We start from the raw sequence: 22,589 nt of genomic DNA, 5'->3' as shown, positions 1-22,589 counted from the left end.
AGATGATTTTATTCAGTTCATTTATTAAAATGATGGTCCGTTCGTCCATTTCAATCTGATTCAGTGCATTATGAACTTCAAACATCGTGTTAATGTTTCAATAACTTCATCAATCTGATTCCATTCAGATAGCCAAACATCTCATTAGTAATTATACAACAGTCTTAATTTTATTAAGTGCACGAATCTTTGATTGGTTAGGGAACTGTTTTCACTTCAAGTATAAATTAGAAAACAGTGGTTCATTTCTAAACCCCATTAGAATCTTATATCATGTACGAAGGGTTTGTGTAGATCGGTTCAACCTTTTCTATATATAGATAGAGTACATTGACAATATTGTTGTTTTCATTTATTTTCAACTTTGATCAATAATATTCCTCCAAAAATAAATTTCACTACTAGCCATAATTCAGACAAATAGTTTACAAATGTCTAGAAAAAAAAGTAGTTTAATCAAAGTAATAATTTTGTATTTAGACTTTAAAATTAAAGACTGAATACTAAATAGACATCTTTATTAGTACAGACATGTGAGTTTCTATGTTCCTGTTTATCATTATACTATGGCGTAAATTCTATAGTCCTTAGGTTTATCATTTAGTGTACCCTAGGAAAATATTCATAATTAACAAGTGATAGGAAATATATTGATAAAACTAGTATTCTGCAAAATCGATAAGCATAATCTACCTCTGAAATCTTCAATCTTATATCAATTGATTCAGTAGTATTTTTCAGTAATATTCAGTGTGAATTGGCTTAAAACCTTAGGTAGAAAATATCAATATTCTTTGGAAATAAGGTATTCTATCTAGGAATAACTATAACTTATTCCTACAACTAGAGTTCTAAAATTATCAGTACCAATAGGTTTTGACGCAACGATACATGCACCTATTTTCTCTCTATTGTGTTTTTAATGGTTAAAGGCAGTTAGTAGGATACCCTTGGCTTAGGTTTCATCCAAGTTAGCACTCCAAATCAGCATGTACCTGAATCCTTAATGGGATTGATAGTCTCTGTGACATTCAAACCAGCATCATCCAGCTTCACAGTCTGAGACGTTAGTACCGAGCTACTCAGTTCGCAACCGACCTCCTGTAGGACCCAGATATTTAAAACTTATTAATCATTATGTAGTCTCCGATCTCCTGTTGTTCTGTTTGCTTTCAAATGTTTTTGATGTAATTATTATTTATGGTTATTTATTTTCGTTCACTAAAAAGGAGAACCATGCATTAAATGATTTCTATCATGTTCATTTAGATTGAAAGGTCATGTAAGTCGAATTAAATAAATTCTGGTAAAAAACAAAATAAATATATTTCATATAGGTCATACACCTTCTGAAAATAGTACACAAGAGTTAGCTAGTCGAACAACAACCAGCCTCCTAGAAAAACCTGAAAGTGAACAGCAACAACCATCGAAAACTCGAAATGCAGCTTCACCATCAACAAGTCCTATACGTAATTTATTACATAGACCATCTTCAATTTTTAATCGTGAAGGAAATAGTGCAAGGAGCTCAATTAGTGATCCTAACAAAAAACCAGGGTTATTAAATAAAGTCGAGAACTTTTTTAAAACCAATAGCCCTAAATACGAATCTATTGCTGTAGGAAACAGTACCGATGAAGCAGTAATCACTGAAAATAATGAAAATGATGATCAACTACGAACACATCCCACTGTATTGCCGAAAATTAGTGTTTCTTATCAATCTGGTGATTTTCTAGATAATAAAAACCATAAAGTCAAAAATGAAATAACTAACGAACCAGTTGTTAAAAATGACGTGGCGGAAAGCTCAACAGATTCAGTTAATATTACAAAATCAACAAATAGTGGTCCAACTAGTAAACCCCAAAACAGTAGTAATGTAATAGACAATAATGTAAAGTTAAAAGAAAAAAGCGATTCAAATGACAGAACTTTCGATTCTAGCACTCTTCCATCAAATGAGAAAACTTCTGTTGTAAGACCGGCAGAACAAAAACCCGAAGTTCCTTTTAATAACAATACAACCACTACTCATAACGCAATTAGCAATGTTTTAAGGCCTGACACTCAATCAAGCAAGAAAGAGTCAGACATAAAGACCAATTCCTCACATGAAACAAATATACCAACGAAAACAGCTAACTCAATAAAATCTAATGTAGTCAACACTCCCAATATTACTGATACTACTAACTCTGCTACTAAAGATGTCCAAAACAAGAAAACTATACCAGAAAACACTAGTACATCTGTAAAAGACTCCTCCAACAAGAACAACAACACAAAGAGTTCTGACACTCATCTGACGACGAATGAACCAGCACCCTTACAGAAAGAGACTAAACCGATGACAAATGTGTCAAGTAAATCCACTGATTCGAAGATTGCTGCTGAAACTGAAAATCTTTCGAAAGTCAATAATATTGACCGTAAAACTACTGATAAACATGAAAGTGAAGCTTCATTTAATGATACCAGTTGTAGTAAAGTTAAATCCCTAAAGGATAATCAGGAACACCCTTCAAGTTCAAATATGACCGATCATATTAATAAACAGGATATTAAATCAAAGTCTAATAATAAGCCTACGACAAATGATATTAAACAAAATAAAGAAAATATTATTTCATCAGAACAACCTGCTAATAATAATAATATTAATAAGAGGGATCATTTAAAGTCATCCAAAATTGCTTTACGTCGAGATACTGTAGTTCTTGAAAATCCTAAAAGTTTATTGACAACAACGACCGATACTACTACTAATAGTCAAAAAGAAACTGTCATTGATAAACTAAATAATCCAACAAATGAATCAGTCAATAAATTAATTACTGATATTGAACAATTAAGAAACGAATTATTTAAGTTTCCTACTTCAATAAATTATACAAAAATATCAATAGCTTGTCAAACCAATCAACAAAATATGCTCAATTGTTCTACACAAACTTGTCATGATAAAACTATACCATCGTCCGTTGATTATGATCAGAATCAATTAGAAAATAATACATTTCAATTACAATTAGAATCTTTAATATTATATAGTATACAATATGATATTGATCTTTCAAAGAATAATAATAGTAGTTCCACAAAAGTTATACATTATCCTTTACAAATGAATAAAAAAACACCTTATTTACCCCATTCAAAAGTACTTGGGCATAGTTCACCAATAAAAGAAAACTATAGATCACTTATGTATAATACTTGTCACCACCACCAACAACAACAACCATCTATTAGTCATTTACATGAACTTGCTTCATCATTATTTAATACTTTACAAAAGGAATTTGGAAAACATTTTAATAAACTATCATATTCCAACCGAATTGATCTAAATATATTTACATTAACACAATTTATATTACAAACATACGATATTTGGAATTATCATTTAAATTTAGAGAATTCTAGTAATAATAATACTAATACTATTCAAATAAAACGCTATAGCAACAACATCATTACCAGTACTACTACTACTGATAATGGTAATCAACTTGCTATTATTAAACCATCATTACATGATAAAATTAATATTTATCAATTTTGTAAAAATTTATTATTATGCATAATATGTACTTATTACAATAATGAACAATCTTCAATGAGACATTATACACGTATTATATCATTTATCAAAAGATTAATCATGAATGATAATAAAGAATATCTATTCCATGAATTGAATATATTTTATAATGAAAAATTATCTTCTAATGATATTTGGTTTCATCAAATTATTCGTGAAGGTTTAATCATATTACAACCATTTCATATAGAATGGATCATATCTTGTATTGATTTAATTAATTTATCAAATCATACATTACAAAAGATCAAATTTCGTTTGACTACTACTATGACGATTATATTACCTAATGTAAGAATGAATAAAGATTCTATATTTGAATTGATTCCACCTACAGTAATTGGTTCATTATGTCGTACAAGTGAAATGTATCATTTAATCTATTTACGAACATTGTATACCAATTTAATATTAATACCGAATGATTTAAAATCAATAACAAAAATCTATAATAATTTTGTAGATGCGATCAATTATTTATTATCATTATCTACTTATACAACAACAACAACAACATCATTATATCAGAATATTACTGAACCTATTACAGATCTTAGTTATGTAACAAGTCAATTATTACAATTATTTATTCAATTAAAATATCGTATATGGGAAATGATTATACAACCAATTGTGAATAATGACCAGAATACATCATTTCTAGATCAGCTGTTAAATTGTATTAATCCTCAAGTAATGAAACGTTTGAATACTATATGTTCTAATACAAATCATCATAGTAAAGTTTATTTATTCATATTAATATTTAGAATATTAATGTCAGTACAATTTGAATCATATTGTTTAATACATGAAGAATCAAAACCAACACATTCATCAATATATGGTTTTAATTATAGTATAATAATGAGTAGTTCAACAAATTGTTCAATTACTGGACCATCTAAAGGAGATAGTATTCTACGTGAAGATAATGAAATTTTCAATCATCTTTTATATTATATTTATGAAATGTGTTATTCAGAATGGTTAATGACAGGTTTATGGCCTTATAATAAAGTGAAAATATTCAATGATCATCATCACCAACAACAACAACAACAACAATTATCTGTTCAATATTTATGGTTTCATGCATTAAAACAAAAAGATGAATTAATGACATTATTATTTCATAATAGTTTAATTAACAATTTTAAATCTGGTTTACAACAATTAGTTAAACAAAAATCAATCAATATTAAATTATGGTTACCTGTTAAATTTAATTCAACTGATTTAAATAATGGTACATTTTGGTCTCGTGTTTATTTAACCGCTATTATGCAATGGTATGATACAAATTCAAAATCAACAAATTGTAGCACTATTATTCATAAATTGTCATACATATTAAATATTACTTCATCGACGACAAGTAATAAAAGAACAAATTATATGAATATAAATAATTCTAATAAAAGTTGTCCTCGTGTGTTTTTGCGTAAATTAGAAGAAGTTCGATGTAATTGGTCAAATTCAAATTATATCAATTACGAGCTAATGTATATCTGGTGCCTGATGTTAGATGATATTCATTGTTGCAGTACAAGTGGGAATGTGTACCAAGGAAGCAAGAATAACGATGCCAATTTATATCATCCATCATTTATATTCGAGAAGAATTTAAATATGCTACCAGACAATGTAGTGACACAATTGAAGCTAGCTTATTTCATTGAACCATCTGTTCTATTTACTACTATATCACATAAAACAGTATCAGAATATATATTGAAATACCGACAGCAGTTAGCGAATACGAAATGTTCATATTCTGAGGTGATTGGTATGACAAGGAAATAGATTGGTTTCTCTCCTAATGTGCACCTTTATCTTACATTTTTACTGAACACCATTAGCCATGGTTACGGTCTTTACAAGGGGCGATTGTTTATCTTCTCGTTGTTATCGTTGAGACGTATCTTTACACCTTAATGGTCTTAATCACTAAAATAAATGTTTTTTGTGTATTTGTGGTCTGGTATTATAGAAGAATTTTCAGGGTCCGATGTCTGTTTTTTAAACTTGATTGATCCAATAAACATGGTGTCACTATTTTCATCCTCTCACTGTTTTCATATTACTTCAGTCAGTCAGTCAGCTACAACGTAGGACCAGGCACATATATGCATCGGTCCAAGTTGCCATACCTCGTTAGCACAACAAGATCAACACCGGATTAATAGTAGTTAATTTAGTGTTGGTAGTAGTATATAAATTATAGGTTGTATATAAGGATATAGTATAGGAAGGGAGATATGAAGCAATTTTAGTCTCAAGGTTTAAGGGAAGATAAAGAGTGTATACACCTACGCCATTGTGATCGATTCTGAGCCATGTCACACAGAGTCTCCAACCATTGGTTACGATAGTCACGCGGACCCCAACCAGGTAGTCTGCATCTGCCAACATGGCTCAGACTAGAAGTTAGTGACTTCAAGCACTGATGCCATGTTTTGGTTTGGCCGCCCCTAACTCTCTTCCAACCGTCCCCAATACTAGTCATCATAGCGCGTCGTGGTAATCGGTGTTCAGGCATACGTAACACATGGCTCAACCATCTCAGTCGATGAAGATTCATCACCTCATCAACTGATTTACCATCGTTCCCTAATACCCTGCGTCTAACCTCACTATTACTTACCCGGTTATCCCAGCAGATGCGAGCAATATTTCTAAGGCATCTGTGGTCAAATACTAGTAACCTACGAGTATCTTCTACTCTTAATGGCCATGTTTCACAGCCGTAAAGTTGAGAGTAAGTAATATTTCATATTACTTACTCTCAACTATTTCTTTTGTTGCAGTTTTATTAACATTTTTATTTAGTCATTTATCACATTGTCAGTATAGGGTTGTGAAGATAGTTGAATTCCATTTAAATCATGAATCGATCTAAGTAAGATCACCATTGAAAATGTGGAAGCACTAGACGACCATTTTGTCCACATCAGTGCGCATCCACAATCGAGGTCAGAGGTCTGGAGATTAAGTGTTCGCGCGTGAGACCGAAGGTCCTGGGTTCGACTACCTGTGATGAGATCGTGGGTGCACATTGTTTATGGGTCATATATTAGGACGAAACGGCCGTGCAGCGCTTCCAGGTTTTCATTGGTGGTCTAACTTAGATCGATTCGTGATTCTAATGAAATTTATTGCGTTGATCCAATTTTTAAAATGTTGTGACGAGGTTTTTTTCAAATGCTTTTAGTGAGTACGTTCACATTAAACATACAATTATAAGATAGTACTAACTCCCCCTAAACCTCACTTATTTTTCACCTGGTTCACAAATCACTGTTGCTATCATAATTATTTTATGAATTACTAATCACGTGTTTTACGGTTACCATAATCACTAACAAATTCATAACTTATTTGATTTGATTTACTCTACCTCCTCTTGGAAAAAAGGTCTGAATTTCCTTTTTAGAGTGTAAAAAAAATTGTATTGCGGTTTTCTGATTTTGATAATTTTTTATTATTGTTGCATAAATTTTGTAATACTTTCCCCATTTCTTCTCTCTCTCTCTCTGTCTACAGAATAATGCTGATCAAAAATTGATAGAAAATTTGCATTGTCAAATTGAAAGCTTGAAACAAGAAATTAAAAGGTAGTTTTCTAACAGCAAGAAAAACAACTCACAAGCCATTTACTTCTCTCGTACCATTTACTATTTACTTATCGTATTACTTGCTCTCTCGAGACTATTGTTTTTTTTAATCTTCATTTGAGTAAGGGTTTTTTATTATCCGGTTAGTCGATATTAATGATTGCAACCGTTTATCAATCTCTTTTTTAATGTACTTTTTTGTTGAACAGATTGTTTTCTAATCAGAAGCTTTTAAGTAAAGTTAAGTAATGTATAGCAGTGGAATTCAAGATGCACGATTCGTACTATCTAAGAATCATTAGGTGTATATATCTTCCTTCGAATATTAGTGTTTATTTATAGTCCTTTTCATTAAAAATGGAAAGATCCAAATGTTTACAAATGAAGATGAAACATCCTCCTAGAACAAACCAGTGGTTATCTGAAGTTAGCACCTCAATAAATAACATGCTGGATGCTGTGTTCGATTTTTTTTTGTATGAACATTAACATTGCGATTCAGGTATATCCAGCTGATCAGTCTCAAATAAAACGAACTGTGGCTTCTTACATCCCATTGTCAATCACTATCTAAACTACTTCAAACTTTTATTTTACCATCTAAAATTCAAAAAGGTTATATTGGGTGTTGTTGGATGTTGTTCTATATTGGGTGTGTTTATTTTTGCCATTACAATTAAATGTGATTAGATTGCTACAACTCTATAGTGCGTATCATGTGATTAACATACACAATTCATTTCTACAAAGGTCATTTACGTAGGTATAGAGAAAGTTTGATGTTTAACGAAAAGTCTAATTAATGACATTGAACGTTGGCTGGCAATAAAACCAAAATTAGTTGATAATACTAAACAATTAATGGAAACGGCCCATCAAATTAAACAGACATACACTATTGGTGTCATAATTTTCTAAGGTATATATATATTTCCGATTCAGTTAAGTCAGTAAACTTTCTTCTCAGTCTTTTCATTCGAAGAGCCGGCTTGGCTAGCGTATAGGAAGATTGTTTATCAGTATCAAAATTAGACAGTGAACATTATGACGTCATCATCATAAAATGATAAATAGATAGAAAAATTTAACAATGTTAAGTTTGGTTACGAACACTGTAGATTTTAACATGAGAAATCAATCCTTTCATTAATTCAGTTCTGTACCGGTTATCTTTGGGTTACTTAATATTACTTAGTATATTATGTTGGAATGGAAATAATAATTCATTATTCATTGAAACGGCTGTTAACAATTAATCATGTTGTTTATTCAAAGAGTTCTATTCTTTATTTTCAGACCATAACAACTAGTAAATCACTAGTCTGGGTTGGTTTTTTTTAAGGAAGTGGAGATTACGAGACTTTTATAGATAAAAAAAAGAAGGAAATGTAAGAATTGGTAATTTGTTAAGTCAATATTTACGATAGTAGTAATTCCTCTTGACTAAAGAATGTATTAAAATAAATCCAATAAATTAAACCGAAATAACTCATCAAGTTTATTGAATTGACTACTTATTGATTATCAACTTACAAAGTTTATCTGATAACCAGAATTTATTTTTACTCTAACCACTGGGTGTAATCTTATGAAAGTTCACAGGAATGATATATTTAAGGAACTGTTCATACTTAATTAAATTAGCTAACCAAACACAGGTATTGATGTTTTAGTCTTTGTTCAAACCATATAATAAATCGATCTACCTAATGCAATCTCCGAATGCAATTGTATTATTTATTTGATCCCTCTCATAGGTAGTCTATATTATTTCATTCACACTCTTAGTACTAAACAAACTATAAATTTAACCTAGCTAAAATAAACTCGTCAAAATATCCCGTTATCTTTCTGTAGGTTACAACGTGGTGCATCTACAGTTGAAGAACGAACTGTCAATGGAAATGCTGGTGAATGTGAGTTGAATACTGTGTTCTGTTCTTTTCTAATAACCCTACTTGGTTATTTTTTTCTTGTTATGAAGTTAACTGAGCTTTATTCTATTGAGAAACTTAGTTATTCTGTCGATATTGCTAAGTTAAACTATTTTATCGATACATCTGATGGAAGGTTTTGGTAAATATCGTTTTAAATTGAAGGTAATAATTGATACGGAATGATCTTAATCGGGATACCATTGAAGACCATATAGTACTATTGCGCATCCACGACTAAGCCGGGGATGTAGACCCAAAGTTTGAAACCACCTCCACAAAACCGCCAAACCTGAAGACAAGCACGTTGTGGCCAGTTCATTAGTGACTTACATGAGGACGAGTTCTTGGATTTCAGATAAAAAGTCGTGATCGTTGAATAATACACATTTCAGGAGTGAAACAGACGTCAAAAATTGCATCTTGTTATTGTCTCCTTATGTCGCAAACCGAATAAGGTTGGATATGTGTACCATTGAACATCAACCCAGACATTTTAACGGTTAAGCGCTCGCTAAAAGGCCTGAAGTTTATTAGTTTTTGTTAACTATCATATTGTAAGTACACACTGCTGAGAAGCCCTATGGTAGGGCAAAATAGTTATCCAATGGTCTATGGTTTTCAGTAGTGCCTCAGCTGGTGTTATTCCATGACGAGCCTCACCTATGTTTGATAAATATTTAAGATGCTTGGTTCCATTATTATGAAACATATTGTTAGTACTCTAAACGCTGTTTGACAATTATTTTATTTCCATGCTTTTGTAGCTTATTGACACAATGATTTGCTTCGTAGATACCATATCACTCACTTTGGCTTATGATGATGGTGACAATTTTCATTGAGTTACTCTGATATGTTTTGAATGACTTGAAATTTTCTTGTTTGTCTTCCTAATCAGTTATTTGTTATGATGATTATCTTTTTTACTATTTTTTCAATTACTGTCATACTATACATACTTGATAGTCAATCTTTTAACTATTGCTGCAGTTCATAGATATCTTACATATCCCAAAATATAGTGAGTGAATTTCTCCGCTATCTTTCATATCATCAATGTCCAGCATTACGGATGTTTTCATCATTTTTAACGATAGAATTCTACTCATCTCACTAACAATCAGATGTTATCGAGTTTCTCGATATTTCATGTTGTCCGAATTTTTTTACAAACTCTCAAAAATATATCAAGTGCAAATTCTTTAAGTGTTATTAGAAACTTTAAAGTAATCCCACTTTGCCTTATCCTCTCTCTCACGTTGTTGTCTCCATAAGCTTTAACCTCTTGATGTTTCATCCGCTTTTCTTGTACAGTTCATACATCACACAGCTCTCCAAGTCATTTTTACTCAATGGATCCGTATGGAAATGTGGATAAACAAAATGAAGAAAAATCTAATTCATTACATAATCCATCATACTACAGCGCTCAGTTGCAAGAATTACGTCAAACTGGTGATTTAGAATTAGTCCGCGCACATCTCAGTCTGTCTGAACGACGTCGACGTGAGCTCGAAAGACGTATAACCGAACTAACTGATGAGTTAGCACGTTCTCGTGCTGAAGCCCGATCCGCGGAAACTAGTCTTTCTGCTGCTCGTCGAACTGAAGCTGCACTAAGAAGACGTCTTCTTGTTGCTATGGATTCTCGAGGTTCACCTAATGGAAATTATGAAATGAATATATCACGAAATTCACATGAATTCTCTACAAACGAAAGTTCAGAAACGATGAATGCTTTGGAGTTGCAGGCAGACGTGAGCATTATTAGTTTTAAATATGTTTAGAACCCTTAGAAAGCACTATCATATACGGCTACTTAATAATCTATAAATTTTAGGTTCAACTTTTTCAAAAATCATTTTTCTCCTCTATAGTATTCAACTTGATAAATCAAGGTCAAAAATGATTTTAGATTAAAAAACCAATTCTATTTGCATTGACTTTACAATCAAAATCGTAAAAGTAAAATTGATCATAACCATTTCGCTTTAATTTCATTCATAATTAAATATGCATTAAGTAAGCCAGTTAGACGAGAGTTTCGATGGAGAAAAAATGAGGACTTTCTATTTGCAATATTTAAAAAGACCTGGGTCCATGGTTTTCTGTCAACTACCACCATCACAACACAGTGCACGGAATATCAAGTCAAATAGACCGGTGGCCGCATTGTAACCTACTTAATATAATCAGATTGGCTCTAAAAGGCTAGAAATATGTGGCACTAATCACTGAGCAATGGTCGGGCAGTTGCAAATATTTCAGTTCTCAAAGGGAATAATTAGGAATATGACAACCTGTTAGTTGCAATATCTTATAACTATCAATAAACATAATATACGAATATAAGTAGTTGTCTGTGTACTGATCAATGGCGGATTTCAAAGTTAACATAATCTATATTATAGCCTGGAGACCCTCTGGGGTTACTGCCGGTCCAAAGCCCGGATGAAGGAGGAGGGTTGGGCATGGGGTTAGCGACCACAACCTTTTATCTAAGAATTTATACTTTTAACGTCTAAGCTATCACAGTAATCATTTACTTATAAGTAAATTTCATACAATATTGACTAAATAGTTATCTACTTTTAATGCTGAAGTAACAGTTTGATAATAATCTTTGTGAAACTTTATGGTATTCACTTCTAGCTAATCAGCTAATAATAACAACAATAATAAATAAAAAGATGGTTGTTTTCAATGTTCTTTTATAATTGTTGTTTAGATTATTAAACTTCAAGCTACCAATGCTTCTCTAACGGAAGCTGCTCTACTTGATCGAACAAGATTGCATGATCAAGCCATGCGTATAGACCAGTTGGAATCAGAGCATAAAGCTTTACTAGATCGAGTTTCATGTCTTCAGGCAGCTGAAACTGGTGCACAACGTGGTATTGTACGTTTACAGGTGAGTTTTTTCTCTTGACTTTATGTGCGTGTGTTTATCATTCTGTTTCGAAGCAACCGCACAATTGTAGTATTATATTCATGTTGAATGATGTTTTATTATAAAATAATATAAGTGAGTACAGAATCATACACGATAAGTTTATGTTGAAAAACGATCTTTCTTCAAATTAAAAGTAGGAAAAGGAGAAAATCACACCGGCTGTAATATAAGTGCAACATTTCCCATTCATATCCGGTAAAATGAAGGAATAGTATAATAGTTGTGCAGTGGATCATTTCAAATGATGTGACGGATAATGTGGCAAAGTGAAGAAAGCGAATTAATGAGTGATTGGTCAGTGGCCCTAACTAATGAATACCGAAAGGCAGAATAACTGGTCAGTAGAAATATACGTTATTTCATGACAATAAAGGTATTCTTACAAAATAGATTTCACATGAAATAAAAATGATTAAAAATAAAACGAATGTAAGGTTTTTATTTCACAGGTCATTCGTTAACCTACGAAATTAAGACCTACCTGTCATAATCTGTCAGTCATCAGAAAAATGAAGCCTGACTAATCGATGTATAGGTTTAAGTTACAACACTATTGAAGCAATAAGATGACATTATCAAGATAAATCTCAGAGTGGCAGTCGTAGTAGTAGTAGTAGTAATGGTGGTAGTAGTGGTAGTAGTATAAATATATATAACTGAGTTTCAACCTCGAAGATTTTTGAGAAGATATAGGTCCCATTTTAACGTCTTCCATTAACTCGACGTCTAACTATTATGAAACTACTCCTTCAAATCCAGTCAAAAGTGCTCATAAGTTGTTTTTCTCAAATACAAGTCCTTTCAGGAAATAATCGGAACTAAAAACCCTATAAAACTCTGTGTATACAAATAATGTTTCGAAGTAATCGGTTTTTCACAGAACTTGTTGGACGTGTGTTAAATAATACTTATAAAAATCTATTTGAATGACATAACCTAATGTCACGGATTCAAATAGTAGGGATTCACGCGATGACTGTTAAAGGTGTTGGATATGTTAGGTGACATGGTTAAGAATCAGTTTTAGTAGCCTAGATAAATACACTTATTTAAACTAAGCCGCTCCACTGCCATCGGGTATATGAATGTGAATTGTTGCTTGTCATATGCTGCATTATATGTCTGAATTAAAAAAGTCCTGTGATTTGTTAAAGAGATGAGTTATACCTTTCTTACAAATTTTAGTTGATTTGTCACCATGTCAACTTGCAGGCTACATGATACGAGTTTCCATAATGTTATTAAGTTTATAAAGCGTATTAAGATTTACTTGAACTATGCTTTGAATGATCTTATCAGGACTTTAGTGGTCTACTACCAGCCAAAGAGATTAGAATAAAGGAGAAGAACACTTTCAAGGGATTATTTCAGCAGGCTTCATACTACTCTCCGATTGCCATCATTACTAAGCAATCTAAATGGGAGATCAGTGTGAGTTCTCCAACTCTTGGTGAGGTTGAAATAGTTATATCTAATCTGAATCGAAATTCGCACTGGATGCGCACTGCTGAGGAGTCCCATAATAGGACGAAACAGCCTTCCAGTGCTCCCAGGTTTTCCATGGTGGTTTAGCTTCAATTGGCTCATGACTTCAACTATGGAAATTAATGAGTTCACTTTAGAGATCTTTAAGTATAGCGGTTCATTTTGGAAATTTGAGTTCACTGAAATTCTTTGACCAAAAGTCAAAATATTGAACTATGCACCCAGTGGTTGTCTAAATAAGGGCAGTCCGTGATGTAAATTTTAAAATTAAACAATCCATATAAACCTTCCACACTAATGAGAGAGGTAGATCCCAGAGGTTTAGTGATTAGCCGTGATCAGTGGAGTCTGGCAGAAGGCAATTAACTTATAATTACATTGGATAGTAGTTATGCAATACTGTAAGTCCTATGAAGTTAAACCTTTTTCGCCAATTCAAGGGTCCAGGGCAATAAGCTCACATCAATACCAGTCCAGTACCTTCTGAATCTTCAGTGGTTGTCTAACTGAGGTTAATCAATCACGAAAATACTGAAGTCCAGAAACCTCCACAAATCCCCCTCATACTAATAATCTTTTGAATGTTTTCTTTTCTGTTTTTACGTCATATTAAATAGGCTCTTTATGAAGATATGCTACGTGAATATTCAGAGTCTAAGCCTTTGGAACTGTCTAACGTACGTGGACGTAATCGTCAGAGAAGCAGCTCTCGTAATTCTAGAAATAATGATTTTATTACAAATACTAGTTATAATGATAAGTATCGTGCTACATCACGAAATCATGACATAAGGGTAACAGAACAACAGATCCCGGAGGTTCAAGCTATGAATTCCACAAGTAAACGATCTATATATGAAAATTCAGGGGAAATCGTCACAGCATCATCTACAACAGTAAGTTATCATATTATTACTTTCTGCGACACGGACTGATTATTAGATGTTATATGAACCATTTAATAATTATATCTTACTTAGTATGAGTTTGAACAAATCAGTGGTTATCTAAAATCAATAACTCAGAGGATAATGCGTTTGCCTTGGAAGCGAAATATACTAGATTCGTGTCTTGATGTCGATTTCAACACATGAATCTAGATTCATCTAACGGATGCATCCCACATAGGGCGTAACGCATACGTCCTATTAACTACTATTCATTTATTTCCTTATAGTTATATCACTTATATACCACATTTGTTCAAAGAGCAGACATTTTTGAAATATTCTAACAACTTTAAGAACTTTTCTAATTCAGATATCTAAAAATTTTGAATTAATGTCAAGAATTCGTTTTCTTATCAACTAAACAAATATACTAGACTGAACGTTTTGTTGGATTTAAGTGTTTACTTTATTTCGGAACCAGTAATATATCTACGACTTATACGTCAATAAACTCGATAAAAATAATATTGATAATCATAAAGGGAATGGTAGATTTGGGCTTTGTTAGACAAATTTTCAGTATGCATACAAATTACTTTCTGTTTAACAGTATCAAGCAAAAATAACACTATTCTATTCTATCCTATCTACTAGTACTACTACAACCTCACTTCTTAACTAAAGTACATTGATGTACATAAATTGAAAAAGAGACAATTATGCACACATATATAGACATGAATAATTTATCAAATATATATATATATATGTATGGTCGGAGAAATTATGTAATATGAAATAATACTGTCTGAATGAAATCGAATACCTTTTTTTATTTCAAATGATATATTTCAATTGCAAAAATCCTAAAATTTACAAGCTGATTTAAAAATTTTCAATTCTAGTTAACACGCAATTGTAAAATTTTATATAGTTGAAATCATGAGTCAATTGAAGCTAGACCACCATGGAAAACCTGCCGGCTCAGTGGTCTAGTGGTTAAGCTCTCTGGCGCGAGACTGGTAGGTCCTGGGTTCGAATCTCATAAGGCGGGATCGTGGACGCCCACTGCTGAGGAGTCCCACAATAGGACGAAACGGCCGTCCAGTGCTTTCAGGTTTTCCATGGTGGTCTAGCTTTAATTGACTCATGATCTCAACTATATAAAATTACTGAAATCTCCACAAAACCCCCTTGCGACAATTGTAAAAATTAAAACATCTCATTGAAAAATCAGTAGATCAAATTATTGAAATTATCATGTTTATTATGATTTAAAATGATTGGTGATTCCTGTTGTGATGGCTGGTGTATTGAACTTGATACTGATACACGACATGCAATACGCTAACTCCCCCTCCCCCAACTGAATAAGCAAGAAAGTACATTGGGCTACTGGATAAAATTCACCCCTTAGGAAACTAACCCATTTTTAGCTGATGAAATACACTTGTCCTTCAAGTCTTTTTCGATCATTATCGATTGACTTTCTCGTTAGTTTACTTCTGATTGGCTCATCATATCGCCTTTCTCTTCTGAAGAATAAGTCTTGCTCATTGGATTTAGCCATCACTTCTCCTGCACTGATCTTGCCGCTCAAGACTGAATGTATCAACTAAATAGTCTGGTGGCAAGTTTGAGCTAGGGGGTTCTTTATCTGAGTTTATTCGTCTACCGTGGAGATAGTTTACGTGTCGTGTCAGGCAATAACATCATTATAATACATCACGTCACCGACTCTTCTTAAGATGACACCCGTTACCCACTCAGGTACCCATTGTTGAAGGTTTCTTACATACATTGCTAACCCATTAGGAAACTGACGATTAATTCTCTTCGCCTTGGATTGATAATTTCGTCTTCTTTGTGAATACATGCTATCAAGTGAAATCGGAATCTTCTTTCCGAACATTGACTCAGCAGGGGAGACACTCTTGGATGAGTCTGGACTCGGAGTTATTCTTGGTCGTGCTCGCACCTTGTGATCATTTTGAAAGTCACTAGAAAATTTCTGTCTCCATTTGTGCATCATATGAAGATAGGAAGATACTTGGTTGACTGATCGAGCATTATTGAATCTGGATTATAAGTAAAATTAAATGGATAATCAAATATTTTTGATTCACTAACCCAGTCCAACTGCAGAGTAATAATACGATCACTAACATTAATGAATAAATACTTAATTCGGCATTTAGGGTTAGATTTTGACAATGCGGGAACAAAATTGATCCTTTTCGGCGTTCGATAATGGGCTGGTTTGCTTTGTTTGCAGAATCCTTTCTTATGGCTAGTTACTCCATATTTTGCTCATTTATAGTTATTAAATGGACAGAAACGGGAGAAATTCCATGCCCCACAGTGCCACCAACTAGTGGGAGGCTTTACAGAGTTACGCGAATTAGGGTTATGGACATTAGACATTCGATTTGAGCAATAAAATTTTGGTGAATAATGCTTTACGACATTATTAGTGCAATCTGAATGAGAAATTTCCATCAACTCACGTGAATTAGGATTAATGGCACACACACTTCACCTAGTTTGTAAGGATTTGGATTTCTATATTGTTTATGTTAAGGATTACAATCGATCAGTATCTAATAACAAATGTATATCATAGGCGAATGACCTAAGCACTTCCATTTGGCCACAAGTCATTTTTCCCGTCAAAGTTATGTTTTGAAATGACTCAATGGTGTACACCCACAAGATCCTATGGAACTTAACTCAAGGTCTTTAAATATCGAGGCGAGGACAATATCTCCCAACCACTGATTTGTAGGTAGAACCATACTATACCGACGAGCCAATCAGATTTAAGTTAACATTTTGACATGATTTATGAACTTTTCAAAGGTGATAATTCGGAATCATAGAATTAAATGCTTAAGTATTCATTCATAGGGCTATAAAGCATCCTTCTACCTTAACTGTAATTCACAATCTTAACCTCAGTTCCTAATCGTAACTCCCAAACCTATTTTGAATCTCCTAATAGTCATATAAAACGTTTATAGACAATCTGATTTCTTTTGTTTTCTGTAATAAACTATTCACTCATATCACCTGTATCCCTATTGGCTAGTAACTGGATATGGTTTTACAGAGTCACCTTGAGAGTTGCCCGAAGTTATCCGTTTTGTAAAGCTCCCCCAAGTTGTCACCTGATAGTCGATTTCCTAACTTTAATCAAATTACAGCGACTACAAATGTGAGTGTTTTTGGCTTTTCAACAAATCCATGAATTCGATGCATATTATATATGGTTTGTATTTCAATAAATTCGTTTAAAAAAAACTGTAAGGTTTTAAAATTACATTACATACTTTATATTCTCATGACGAACAAAATATCTATCGATATACCAATGGTCACTAAGTTTCTATGGCTTTGATACAAGTTTATGTAGATTGCATAATGCTTCACTCAAAGTAAATGTGTTTACTTTAGCCTTTTGAGATTGTACAATCATTACATCTTAATGTAATCAATGTCCTAACTAGTTTAGTGTCAATAAGGTATAATCTTATTATTTTAATGTCATGTCTTCTTCCTAGAGATAGGAATAGTAGCTAGCTTGAAGAATGACCACACACATTATGTAATTTTCATCACAAAACTTCTTAGATTGTTTCATTACATGTTATTACTCAACTTATTCACAAAACTTCAAATTTACGTTGATGAATAATAGTCCTATGATTCTTTAGTATGAGATTAGTGATCTATTTTTGATGTTCAATAGTATGATATCTAACATTTTCAAACATTTTTCTGTTTACTTAATTGGTCAGTGTACATGTAAGAGTGTAATTTTCACTGGAGACTTTAATCATCTAAAGCTGTTTACATATATCTTCTATAAGCATGTTACTGTAGAGCATCCCAATTTACCAGATGAAGAAAGCAAACAAAATGAAAGTTAGAACATGAAATGAACTCCTCTGTAGGAATTATACTCTTATATGAAACACTCATCCATTAAATGAACGGCAAAACTGCTTAATATTGAACTTTTATTCAACATCATAAATCAGATGCGCTACAAATTGATAGACACATATCCTATTCTTCTTTACCTTTATTTACATTTAGTCCATAACGCTGATGACTCATGTTTTACCCATAAGCTTTTTCACTTCATTGCGTTTTTTGTGTTGTTGTTGAAATGACTTAATGGTCGTTAAAACAAAACTTAATTTGAATTTTATCTCATATACCGAAAATTGTTATTGTTTTTTGCTTGTCGGTTTTTGTCTGACTAACTGTTTTTTATTTGATAGGCTAGTTCCTTTGGATCAATAGGAATAATGTATAAAAGTATCCAGAAGAAATAATTGATTTCAAATGTTTTTTTTGTTTGACTAACTAGTAAATTTTCACAGTTGAAATCATGAGTCAATTGAAGCTAAACCACCATCGAAAACCTGGAAGCACTGGACGGCCGTTTCGTCCTATTATGGGACTCCTCAGCAGTGGTCTAGCTTCAATTGACTCATGATTTCAACTGTGAAAATACTAAATTCTCCACAAAACCTCCTCTGATCTATAACTAGTAAATATCGTTTTACAATTGATTGATCACTGGGTGGTGATCAATGTCATGTATGTCAGGTCCTTCTTAGTGCAGATCGAATCTTATCGACCAAGTTACAATGTGGCCACCGGTACAGATCGTACTTAACTATTTTCACACTATTTTTTTCGTCTTTATGAATGTACGTTGTATTGCTAATGAGCATCTAGCTTGTATTTTCAAAAGAAACTATTATGCGATGGTGAATATTAACAACATGATAATTCAGACCCTTACCAATAATGACGTAGACATCATACTCGTTGAATAACTAAGTGACTATCTGGACTCAGTGCCTATTTATATGATGTGTTGGGGTTTGAAACAAAAGGTACTGGACTCAAATCTTAATGTGTGGAATATATCCAACTGACGAGTCCCAGATAAGGTGAAATGAACCGCCTGGATTCTACTGCTAGTCACAGTCTATCTATTCTAAAATAAATTACTATGTTTTCGATTACTATATCCGTTTAAATGAGTGTTAGATTGCTAAGCTGTTTCGTATCATTCTAGAATAATTTATTTGTTCAGCTTTTGTGTAGTCAAATAACTATAAGCAGTAATTACTATACATAAAGACAATTCTCAGTATTACAGATTGTACTTCTCTTTAGACATAGTTGCTGTGATGGTTTGTAGCTAGAAATATTACTACTGTAATTATTGCTAATCTCAGAAAACTTTCTTCCCGAACATCATAGTGCTCATATGACTCTTTTCTTATTTGAACTCGTCTTAGATAATGCTTATAATTAATTGACTTTTGTGTTAACTGACTATATCTCTTATTCCATAGTTCTTATAAACAAGAAACAGAATTATAAGACATCTCAATAAAATTACTTTTTTCCAAATGTTTTTTTCGAAATAAATAATTAGTTAGCCCACTAGCGATTTGTATAAAGATTTCCCTGAAATTCAAGTGAGAATACGTGACCGGTAGGGTTTATATATGTAATCAGTCAAGTTAGATGATCGTCACTCTAGATAACAAATTGATTAGAGTTGAAAGTGTACCGTTTGTCGCTGACTCATTGGTTTTAAAGGTTAAACATATGTTGCAAGACTCAAATGTCTTTGGTTTGATCCCTGAATGAGTTTTGAGTTGCCGCTGATGAGAAGCCTTTGTTTAGAAACGAAACAGCTGTCCAGTGCTTCCTGATTTTCAGTGGTATCTCAACTGAGATAATAGTGTGAAAAACACAACTTATGAATAATTCTGTCTTTTAAACCAAAAATATATTCAGTGAGTGTATCTGAAGAAACTTACATGAAAACAAAGAAGTGTCAGTAGCTCACTAAAACAGTGAAATTTTTTTAGTTTACTGTCTAAATTAAGAGTAGTATATTCATAGTATTCTTTTTCACTCTTCATATCAACACCTAATTGTAGTTGTCCATAAAAAAAAAACTCTCATTTAATATTTTTCTTTCTTCTAATAGGTAGATTACTAATTTATTCTCTTGTCCTTACCAAACTGTAATCTTATTAACATTGTTTCTTTTTCCGTCATTATTAGTCCTACTAAGGCGTTGATAAAGCTAATTATACCAAGTGAAACGAAAAATATCGATTATTTTATTCTAATTAGTCTAAACAACAACGTTTTTTTTTGTTTTAATTATCACAGCCAATATTCTGCTATAAGATGACTAACCAATATGGAGAGAATATTTATATGATTTATCGGATTGAATTTAACAATCTACTTTTAAGATAATGACTGGTTAATTTGTTGCTTAACTTGTTACTTTTAAAAGTCGATTTCTCACGTAAATGGTTCAAAGTTCTTCAATAAATACATATATATGCTAGATGTTAGACGACACAATATGCCGACTGTATTGATAATTAACAAACGTATCAGTTATTAAAAAAGTTTTATTCTCAACAAAATGAACAGCTCGAAGTATATTTGAAGATTATCTTTACACTACCATAAATGATAAGATAACAACCTTTGGAAAATATACAGTACAATATAGCTTTATCGCCTCACTCATTTATTTATTTATTCAAACACATAAATATTGGTACAAAGGGGCACCAGGTACATATGCGCCACACAAATCTCATTTGATTTGTGTGAGTGCTGTGATACTGTCCGCGTGCCCAAACCGAAACAGGTGGTTTTCTTAGGGGGGCACACCCAGAGCCTTTGACCTAAATGTCTGATTCACAAGGCAGTGGAGCAACATGAGGAGATGCAGTCCCATGGTAGCCGGTGATCAACGATCGATTCATACGCCATTTGTTCCTTCAGGATACTGGAGCCAGCCCATGTGCACCATTGGTTTGGAATGAGGGTTTTCCAACTCCCCTAGGTGGACTCGTCGTGTCCACCAACCCGGTTGAAGCGCCGAACATTCGCTTTTCGTCCTCTCAATTTCGTAAACAACAGTAATGCCACGAGAAAGCAGTGAGTAGGACTTCCCTGGTAGAGGCTATATACTCTATATATATCGCCTCGTCATTTGTCTTCATGTTCATAGAAAAACTGTATCATTGGAGGATGATTCAATGTCGTTTAATGGCATAGCTCTTACGACAATAAAACTTATTTGATTTAGTTTTAGGGTCTCCAGAAATATTATATAGTTAAGATCATGATTCGATGGAAGCTAGACCACCGTGGAAAACCTGGAAGCACTGGAAGGCCGTTTCGTTACATTGTGGGACTTTTCAGCAGTGCGCATTCACGATCCCGCCTCGCGGGATTCGAAGCCAGGACCTACTAGTCTCGCGCCAGATCACTTAACCGATAGAAATAATATGCTCTAAAAGTGTGAGTAGTCTTTTTCTTGAATTTAGTAAGATACAAGAAATATAAGCTGCTCTGAAAAACTTCATGGTAGGATAAAAAAAATTTAATACTGGTTAATTTCAGTCCAAAATTATTCTTTAATCTTAAACGACTTTTAATTTTAATAAAAGGTTTCATTCAATAAACCGAATTAATCTTATATTTGCCTTAACTAATCTATTGTTTTATTGTAAAGATAAACATTAATCAGAATTGGAGATAAATTTCCAGTGAATACATTCATCATTATTATCCAAAAGTGCTTGTTAATGTGTGTATATACGTGTACTTCATTAAATAACAGTATTGGGTCAGCTGATTGAAAATTGTAAACTATAGCGTAGTACGATATTTAACAGTTGATAAAGAATCATTTAATTATTTTTCAAATTTAGTTCTGATAGTGTTTTTATATGTTACATATAAACAAACAATTGGGAAAAGTGGGACTTTTAGAACTATTCTATGGTGAATTATTATTTCTATCAGAAGAGGTTTTGTGGAAATTCCAGTATTTTCATAGTTGAAATCATGAGTCAATTGAAGCTCGGTCACCATAGGAAACCTGCCGGCTCAGTGCTCTAGTGATTAAGCGCTCGAGCGCGAGACTGATAGGTCTTGGGTTCGAATCTCACGAGGCGAAATCGTGGATGCCCACTGCTGGGGAGTCCCACAATAGGACAAAACGGCCTTCCAGTTGTTCTAGGTCTA

The 22,589-nt window shown here is 32.8% G+C and overlaps 1 protein-coding gene across 1 annotated transcript in view; it reads left to right on the top strand.

The window, feature by feature from the left end:
• Smp_198230 (hypothetical protein) overlaps positions 1 to 14,537 on the top strand; it is a gene marked incomplete at both ends in the record, with an annotated part of 41,417 nt that extends 26,880 nt beyond the window's left edge. Inside the window, 9 exons of the mRNA XM_018791178.1 lie at positions 1,270 to 1,282; positions 1,338 to 3,509; positions 3,687 to 4,610; positions 4,722 to 5,392; positions 7,157 to 7,227; positions 9,085 to 9,143; positions 10,479 to 10,921; positions 11,893 to 12,075; positions 14,220 to 14,537. Coding sequence (XP_018645690.1) covers positions 1,270 to 1,282; positions 1,338 to 3,509; positions 3,687 to 4,610; positions 4,722 to 5,392; positions 7,157 to 7,227; positions 9,085 to 9,143; positions 10,479 to 10,921; positions 11,893 to 12,075; positions 14,220 to 14,537 — 4,854 coding nt within the window. The remainder of the gene's footprint in view (positions 1 to 1,269; positions 1,283 to 1,337; positions 3,510 to 3,686; positions 4,611 to 4,721; positions 5,393 to 7,156; positions 7,228 to 9,084; positions 9,144 to 10,478; positions 10,922 to 11,892; positions 12,076 to 14,219) is intronic.
• Between the last annotated feature and the right edge of the window lie 8,052 nt (positions 14,538 to 22,589).

This window comes from Schistosoma mansoni (assembly GCF_000237925.1).
Source record: "Schistosoma mansoni, WGS project CABG00000000 data, chromosome 4 unplaced supercontig 0032, strain Puerto Rico, whole genome shotgun sequence".
Taxonomy (NCBI): domain Eukaryota; kingdom Metazoa; phylum Platyhelminthes; class Trematoda; order Strigeidida; family Schistosomatidae; genus Schistosoma; species Schistosoma mansoni.
This window is presented reverse-complemented; position numbering and strand designations above follow the sequence as displayed.